The sequence below is a fragment of the Cariama cristata genome, unplaced genomic scaffold, assembly GCF_000690535.1.
Source record: "Cariama cristata isolate BGI_N322 unplaced genomic scaffold, ASM69053v1 scaffold16781, whole genome shotgun sequence".
In the NCBI taxonomy this organism is placed as follows: domain Eukaryota; kingdom Metazoa; phylum Chordata; class Aves; order Cariamiformes; family Cariamidae; genus Cariama; species Cariama cristata.
Genome location: NW_009597704.1, coordinates 25,750 through 35,292, shown reverse-complemented (window position 1 = coordinate 35,292; position 9,543 = coordinate 25,750). Strand labels below are relative to the sequence as shown.

General features: G+C 43.4%; 1 protein-coding gene across 1 annotated transcript in view; it reads right to left on the bottom strand.

Annotated features, from left to right (window-relative positions):
- Positions 1–9,543, bottom strand: part of TMCO4 (transmembrane and coiled-coil domains 4) — a 36,609-nt gene that overhangs the window by 4,369 nt on the left and 22,697 nt on the right. Inside the window, exon 12 of the mRNA XM_009709016.1 lies at positions 8,162–8,279. Within this exon, the coding sequence (XP_009707318.1) occupies positions 8,162–8,279 (118 nt within the window). The remainder of the gene's footprint in view (positions 1–8,161; positions 8,280–9,543) is intronic.

Here is a 9,543-nt window from a genome sequence, read left to right as displayed (position 1 = left end):
AGCAGGAGCAATAATGACTGCCTTGGAGGGGACCACAGTTTCAGGATTCCCTTTTGACAAATACTATTGTTTTAATAGAAAACGGTATTTTGTATGGGGTGAAAAGAGTTAATAGAGTGAGCTGCCGTTTCTGAAGCTCAGATAATAATCCCACCTCACTTTCCAGCAGCCCTTTTTTCCTGCTGGTGTGTCAGACACTTTGTGTACACGCATAATGAAATGCAAACTGCCTCCGGGTGGCTATCCCAGAGCCGGCTCAGCAACTTTTGTTATTGCCAGCTCAACTCTTGGGTTTACTCTCCGATTCCAAAAGTGGCAGTGAATTTGTCGTTCAGGAAGAGAACCAGAGTGCAACCCTGTGCTCTGAAATAAACTGCCAGCCAGTTTTGGGGTGGCTTTGGTAAAGAAAGGTCCTTTCCAACCTAAACGATTCTATGATTCTATAAATTCAAATGCCACGATTGCTTTCCCCAAAATCCTCAGTTTTGGATACTGCCTCCAAACACACGCAGCCCTCCTCTTCCAGATGGTGGCAAAGACTGACTGGCTGTAGGACTCCCAAGCTATGCCAGGTTATCACTCAAAATGCAGTCATCTCTGCCAAGCTGGCAGGCTCCTCCGGTCAGAGTTATTCCCACATGTCAGCACAAGCCTTAACTCAGAGCGCTGGGTACCTCTTGCATGATAGAGGGCATTCAGCCTGGCAGAAAATGTCCTCTCTGTTTTCCACAATTTTCTGAAAGCTTACGGCAAAGACCTAACGCTGCCCGGGCAGGGGAACATGGCTGGACCGGGCAAAAGCCAGTGGCAGAGCAGATTGCCCTAGTGAGAACCAGAAGAACATTAAACGAACCTTGAAAGAGGCTGTGGCTGAATTAAGTTAAAATACGAAATAAAATTCTTCTGTCGGGGTTCTTAGGAAACAGTGTTTTCCAAAAGTGAGGACAGTGAATGCATCCACTAATTCACAAGCTGTAATTTAAATGGATTTATTAAAAAATGTGAATTTGGCATCTGCGGCAAGTCCTCTGTCGCACTATAGATATATCCTGAGCATTAACGGTCCTGGCTTCCAGCAGAGGAGAAGCTAATAAAAATATATTTGAGGAAAACTTCAGAGAGATGAATTTATTTTGAAAATACTGTCAATGTCATTTGCATTGTTCCTCTTTAATGTTTCTATTTCTGCTCTGAGAAACTGATGAAATAAAGATTGGAGCATGATTCACCTGAAGCTAATAGGCTTTGCTTCTAAATCATCCCTTCGCACAATTGCAACTCTAGTGAACAGAGTAAGTCACTCAATTCTTATTTTTCTTCTCGTTTAAAAACTAACTCGACCGGTAAAAGTTCTCCTTTAATTACAGTGACATTTCTTGAGTAAGACTGTAATTTTTACATGCAATCATCTTTAAGCCACTACTTATTGATCAAGTCGTTCTCACCTCTGGGACGGTAATTGAGGGACGTTACCCTCAGACAGCACTCAGGCAATTTCACACCAATGCAATAACTTTTTCTAAGGCCTTTTTCCATCAAACTTTGATATGTTTTGTGGGAACATGTCGATGTTGAAAATTCTGAGTAAACGCCAGGAGTTTTTTTTTGCTGGATTTGTCCACTGCTGGAAAAACTTGGCCAGCTTTACTCTCAATTTACCCTCACCAATTCCAAGAGGACTGTACAATGGCGATGAGTAAAATACAGAATATAACAAGAAAACAGAGGAAGTAATTGAGGACATAAGTTTTGGAAGTTTGAAGCGCTAAGGGGGCAAGATGGAGAGCAGCTGTACGTCAGTGATGACGGGCAGGACACAGGAAGAGAGAGCTTCATAAATTCTGAATTAATAAGAGAGCCCTGGAAAGAGTTTGAAGGGAAAGATGCCTTCAGAACTGTCCTTCTGCTCATGGGTAATGCACGCCGCGCACCAAGCCATCTGGCTGAAGGCAACAGCTGCTTCCATGAATTTTTCAACTGTTTGCGGAGCTGCTGTTGACTGGTTTCTTTGCTGATGCGCCCACTGACGACTGCCAGAAGTGGAATCAGTTCTTTTCTTTAGCTCTCAGGTTGCTGTCTGAACACTCAAGAGACTTTCCAGCTATATCAAAGTTACAAAACATGCCACTCACTTTTAAGGTGGCTATAATCAAATACTTATTTTTTGGTGCTAATCCAAGTGGAAATTATTTAAATTAAATGGTATAAAGAATGTTTTAAAAGGCCCAGCATAAACTGTGCATATAATTATTGCTGGGGAATAACTTGAACGTAATCTCTTGGGCCTCAGAGGAAAAGAGATCCTGAAAAATAAAGATTGGATTGATATAGCAAACTGGGGTGTTCCTAAAAACAGCTCAGGGGACCCAGCTACCTGACATTACAGACTACAGCAGTCCACTAGTGATCCAAAATATCTGCTATATTGACCAAGCCAGGATTATGGTGAATTTTTCAAGAGCCCAGGTGAAAACATTGAGATGAAATTCAATGTCCATAATCAGGATGATGTAATAGGACCTGCCTGCAGCAGAGGATGAGTCCTCTGTAACACCGAAAGACCACCCTTCCTCTCCCCATCTTGCTCTAGGAATACACAAGATTTGGCAGCTGAAACGTTACCACCTTTGCAGCTTTCAAACCAGCTTCTCAGCTCAGCTCCACGAAGCAAGATCACTTTTGGTTAAGCAAGGGAATTTTTGCTGTCTTTGGGGACCATGACCTGTTCTCATCTTATTCATCCCTTAATCTCCTTTATGAGTTGATGGTAATAATGTATCCGAGCCAGAAGTCTTGGGCATTTGGGAAATTTCAACAGCTATGGAGTAGTGCAACATCTCTCCTTAGCAATGCAATCTATCACACCGGGATTTGCAAGAATTTTAAGACCTTACCTTACCCTAGTGTCACTGGGGCAGCAGGCAGCGATAAACTTCATGGTATTTCAGCTACATTCAGCCAATATCAATCACACAGGCTGTTGTAATCGCAAGATCTCAAACACACTAGCTGAAACTGCGCTAAGGGAGAAAACCTCACGTACACAATGCGTCAGCTAAGTCAGTCTTCCCCTTGATTAACACTTCTAATTGGATGTTGCAACTGAGTTGTCTTTCCATGTTAGCTGAAGAGGTCAGAAATAAAGCTCAAAACTGAACAGAAAAGTTACACAGAATTAGCGTTCATGTTCCAACATGAGACGGGAAATGAAAATCTAAATTCTCTATCCTTAATTCACCTTACTGTGCTTTATGTAGCCACTCTTGCAGAATCAAACATTACTAAGACTACTTAGGGGAAACTCCCACTGCTTTTGCTGGCAGTTTTGCTCGAGTAAGGTCTGTGTGATCAGGATAGCTGCTTGCAAAGTCAACAGCTACAAACCTGTTCACTGCAAACTTGTCAAGAAGGGAGTCTGCAGCGTCTGGCGTTGCAAGAACAGTCCTATTTTCAAATGCAAGGTGTTCTAATGTCTAAAGTGTAAGAGAAAATCTATAAAAGGTGATAAGTGATGCAAATTGTTACGCCCCATGGGAGAAAGATGTAATGGTATCAAAACTTTGCTGGTTACTCAAATGGAATAGCAAATTCTGTGTGTTGAATTGTATTACATGTAAACATAAACTACCTGTGAATCTTTCTAAAATGTGGCACTTGGTAATCTCAGCTTTTCTGAAGGAGAGGGGCGCAGTCTTAGAAATTCAGCTCTGCTCAGGGTAGCTGGGGCGTCCGAACACTGTATGCACTCGAACAGATGTTGTGGAAACCCACCATGAAACGATGCACACATGTTCCAGGCACAACAGAGGAAATAATAGGAAAGTTACTTCTGTAAATCTGCAGGAAGGCCACACTGTTATGGCACCACGCTGCTTCTGAGTGGCAGTGTGTATGTGAATTTTGGCACCAGCCTTATGAAATAAAGGCTCAAGGAGCGCTATAAAATGGTTCTCTCTGCCTTTTTGAAGCAGCTAAATATCCCCAGCCTCCCAAAGAGTACGCTGAGATCAAACAATGCATCTGTCTTGAAGCAAGGAGGGACAACAGCCTTTGAGTTTTTGCCTCCTGCAAAGCAAAAACAAACTGCAAGTTATTAATGGCTCAATTTGCACTTTTTTGGAAAAGTTTTTTCAGTTTCTTCCTCTGTTCTAACATAGTGACATTGCCAGCACCCTCTGCTTGCATCCCAAAGGGAAAAATGTATTTAGTATGTATTTAATGTGTGATTCTTGGAGCTCCCAAGTCAACAGCAAGAAGGATCACAGAAAACTAAGCCACTGATGACTCCAGGGTTGTAGGGACATACGAGGAGGAAGAAGTCACCCCTGTGACCTTATAGCGTAGCAGACAAATAGACTTGTTTCCACAAAAGCTTGCACGTCCCCTAGATGTGAGAGAAGGCTCTCCAGGCTCCTGCCAGCCGCTGTCTGAAGCCGAGTTCTGCTCCTAGCTCTTGCTCTTCTGATCCTGTTAATGCCTGTCACCATGGGAGGTGGCACTGCTCATTTGAAACAAGTGGAACAGGCAACCCCTTTTGCCTTTTGAACTCCCCAGGGTTCTTAAATTAATCCACATTTCATAAGCACAATTGATTCTTTGCTGCAAGTCTTGGGAATATAGAGAAAAAACCCACAGTTTAATGCATTTGGGGAAAAAAGCCTGGCTCACAGAAGTGCCAAATCAGTTGGATTTCACAAAATTCAGACTTTTCGTCTGCTTATGGTATTTATGTACACGGTGTACCTGCCTGGCTGAAGGCCAGACTGCCTTGAAGCTGTTTGCCTTCCCTCATAATGGGAATACTAGGCCCCTCTTCTGAGAGCTTTTGGAAAGAGAGATCAGTTATTCTTGGGTTTTAATCATCGCCATAAAGAGAGCTTTCCCACTGCTCGGTTACAGCAGCAAAGAAAAGAAGAGGTAAAAAGCTTTTGAGGTATCTCAGAGGGAAAAAGCAAAGGTGTGCTGATGTGTGATACAGATTATTCTGAAAAGAAGCTCTGCTGTTTTGCCTTCCGTTGTGCAGCGATGCTGCAAGAGAAGACGACAGCTGTGAAATGCATCAGCGTGTTTTCTCTACGTACTGTTGCAATGGCTGCTCTAGAGATTAAAAAGTACCTTGTACCTTTAGTCTGTGGGCTGTAGAGAGCATGGCTCTGGCACCCCAGGCATTTGAATAAGGAGGGGTTTACTCTCAGTTGGTGTTGCTACATCTTGCCTTTACAGGAGTTTGTGAGCACCAGCAGCAGGTAGGCAGCTGCCATCCAGACAACATGTTGATGAAGAATAAGAAAAGGAGAATTTAGTTGCCATCGAAGGCACAGGAAAGGAAGGAGTTTTAAAGTCGATGAAAAACTTGATCATAGTCTAAAGATCTTTAAGACAATTTTCACATTGGACTAACAAGAGAAGAGTACCGACTTCTGCAATAATTGTCACGATCCATCCGTGCTCTCTGCTAGACTTCCAGCCATGCATTCCTACTGCTCCTAAGCTTGCAAGTTCATCCCTGGTTTCTGCTGCAGTAAAACTGCCCAGAGAAACTTAAGCACCCGTTTTGACTTGGGAGCCTCCATGAAAATGCTCTGCCTACGTTCTGACTCTGAGCAGTTCTGCAATATTCAAATGTTAATGCAAAATGTAATCTACAATATCCCATTTGAACAAACAGCAATCAATCTAATACACCACAGCTCAGTTACTTCCTTGGTCTCTGTAACAGGTGCTGTCAAATAAATCTACTGAATAAATCAGTCCCATTGTAACCGTTAGGAAGGCTTTTATAACTGCATTTGCCGAGTGGGAGGACATTTTTCTCTCCATTTTTTTACTGACAGTCAGATAAAAAACATACTAATCAAGAGAGACATGCAATAAATGCCTCAGAGGTGAATTCCTGTTTATACTGAGGTCTCCCAGTCCTCCACTCATTTGAGGATTCTGATGCTACCACAGCAGAGAGAATCAAGCTTTTTGGATCCAGTTCAGTTTTCATCATGGATGGACTGGGAGATGCCTAAAATACTGAGGCTGCCTGCATAATATTTTCACACTGAGCACCTTTGCATCATCTATGCTTTATTCTTCTATCACAGCTTGTCCTTTCTTATTCCTGGCAGAAGACTCACGGCAACCTCCAGCAAGGGCACCTGCAGGGATGGAGCTGGTCCCCATTATAGAAAATAGCTCCCTATATATTTCTGTTATGCTACTGCGCTGTATTTGCAGCAAAATCCATCTTTGCTTTCTTGTCACTTTAAAAAAATACTGCCCCTGAATAAATCCTTCCCCATTCTAGCTCCTTTCACTTTTAAAATGTTCATCAGAATGCACTGTATTTCTTTTCATAAAGCTCCACGGTCTGGAAAATAGATCAAGACGATAACACCTACTTAATATAGGTTTTTCCCCCTGCGGTCCCCCCCCCCCCCCCCCCCCCCAATGCTTTGCAGTAAGATGAAGCAAGTGAAAGTGTCAGCTCTTTCTGAAATGAGAACAGCGCTGGGATTGTCTGTTGGCATCAGGCAGCACGGATACAGATGCACAACAATAGAAGATTAGCAGATAGCAGCTCTGCAACCATTATTCATTTAGCTGAAATGTAAATACTGCTCCTCTGGGAGAAAAATGGAGAGGCTGCTGCGAGCCAGGCGGGGTAAAGCCTGCAGGACTCCACGGGGGTTCCAAGTTCAGGAAGCAGAAGGTCAACAGAAAGAGGGTCTCTGAAGAGAAGTCAAAAAGAGGAGAGTGACACAGACTGAACTAACAGGAAAAGTGACCCCCGTGCCGCCACTGCTTGACATCTTTGGCCATTTTTCTTTTCATGGCAGCAACAGATGTCACTGCTCGCAAGCGACTCATGGCAGCTCTGAGGATGGTGAAAAAATGGATGTGGGAGCACGTGGAAACGCTAACCAAGACAACCCAGCAACATGCAAAGATACAAGAACAGCTACAGTGCTGGACCATGTTTAAAAGCCTCTACTATATCACTTCCTTCTGGGAAGCCTGTATTTTGCTCTGCAAAGTCTCTGTTTTATCTGTACAGCATTAAGCCCTGTGTTTTCTGGCAAGGGCTGCACATAGCTCAGTTATAATGAATGAAATGAGCTGGTAACAGTTGGGTATTTATAGGCTCCGCACGCTGGTGCTCCAAAAAATCTGAAAGCATTTAAAACTGCCTTTGGCTCCAGAGCAACGTTGGCAGCTTGTGGGGACATTCGGGAGGAGTCATGGCAGGAACAACAACCATGGAAGTCTCCTGAACTTTGTGCTGAGCGTCTTCCAGTCCAATTTGCAGAGAGTGAAAAATGAGTTAAAACATTAAAAGATGGAAAAACAAGATTGAATGTGCAAGATTACTGTGAATATGAATACACAAGCTAAGTTCTGCATGGTTTTCTGTGGGAGAGTTCACTCATAAGTAAAGACAAGGCAATGAGGTCATTAGTTTGCTTAAGGTAATTGAGTTGAATATTGCTAGACATATAATATAGTGGCTTATCGTTAATGACACCAGATAGCTTTGAGGAAACTAAATGTCTACCAGACATACACGTGAATCTCTTCCTGCTTCCTAGAGACCTACACTCCAGAAAGGCAGCAGCCCAGGTCTGGACCTAGCAAACCAGCCATCGATACCACAGAGCTTCTGTAATTACAAACTGGTTCCTGCGCTATGGCGTCAATGCAGCCCAGGGGACCAAGGTACAAGGCCTACGAACTCGCCCCTGTACGAACCTGAACAGTGTTGAAGGCTCCACCAAGATAAGATTGCAGGTTGTACCTGCTCTCCAGTTATGTGTTTGAGCTCCAGGTTTCCCAGCTGCTGATCCAGGGCTTGCAAGACAGAGAGGCCTTTCTTGGAGAACACTGGTGTTTTGTGTCTCCAGTACGAGATATTTCAGAACCCAAAAAAACCCAAACATACCCGACAAGAGAGGGAAATTCTCATGATTTTGGTTAGTACTGAGCGCTGGCTGGGCCAACAAAATCTGTAGTGAAGTCTGAGATAAGATTTGCCTCAAAGAAAGGAAAGAAGGACAATGCACACAGAGGTGCTCTGTTCAGTATCCATTCTTCCCCTAATCAACGAGTGTGAGATTACAGTGCTGCAAGCAAAGGACAGATGGAAAAAACTGAGAATAGAAGAAGTACCACTTACTACGGATGAAAGGTCCATGTTTACCATCCTCCTGTCATCCAAGTCGACTGGCTGGAGGCCTGCAACGTTGATCTGGACAGAAGAGGTTCTGTATACAAACCTCAGCAGCCAGTCCCCCCTAGGAAAAGAGCAGAAGAAGAGCGTGAATAAATCCTGTTGCCAAACCAATGCAATATGTGACTACTCAGACCATGAGGAGAGTAGAAGGGCTGGGAAGCACAGTGATGTCTGGACCAAGACCTGCTGCAGCTTTGTCTTAGGTAGGAATCGCAGCAGTTGCCAAATTCAGGGCAGGTTCCTGGGACACAGTAGTGTAAGTCTGAATTTCATCCTGATTCACGGGTATAGTCTCATTACATGCAGCAGGTTTAAAAATCTGGCCTGTCTATTTATTTCTGTATTTGCTTAGAGATTGCAATACATTCACATATTTAATCTTTTTAATGTACTAATAGGTAGAAGTTCTCCAGCCTGTAGACAGCTGTAAACGTGATGAGGCCTACAATACCAGTGTTGCCGACATAAATATCGACTGTGAAGCTCCTCCGAGTGCTCCAGATTTATAGGTACTGTATAAATACATGGTTTCAATGACAGAACTAGGAAGAGTTTGTTCCCACTGTAAAGTATTGCCATAAATCACTGTGACAGTTTCAGGGTAGACTGTAGCATGATGAGGAAGGCAATGTGTCCTTTGGAAATACGTAACCTCTTCTCCCATGCTGAGCAACAGCATAAAATCTGGGCACCTAAACGCCACTCCACTCTAGAGAGTAGATTTAATGTGGATGGGAGCGGTGTTTGTACTCTGTGGTGGCAGCAGGTGAAATGCACCTGCAGAGGTGCCGTTTCTGGCTGCTCCTGTCCACTCCAAAATGGTTTACGCTAGAAGCTGTAAGTCTATGCAGAGCTCTGCAAAATCTTTGCAATGCATCCATGCTACTCAGGCATGGGTTCTTTCAAAAGCTGAGCAAGTCTAACTAATTTGGTTAAGGTTTCCCACTAGGAATTTGTAACCCTGCTGTGAAATCAGATGGGACAGCTCTGATAGCTGGCTTTCACTCTCTGTGTCCTTTCAGACTTCAAAGCCGAAGGAGACAAGCTACACTGGACTGAAGCTCAACAAATTGGGCCTAAATCTGATCTTGCAGGAATTCTATTCAATGTAATTCATCCGACCTAAATAGAGTTACTCCTAAAGTGACAGAACGAGGCCATAATTTATATAAGCGAGAGACCAGAGAAATCAGAATCAGGTGAGGTCTTACCACGAAATGTTTGTATAATCCTTCTCTCACATCTAATATCCTCACATAAACACTCCGTATCTCTCAGTTACCTCCTCTAGCTGCCCCTCCTGCTAACTGAATAACCCTCAAATT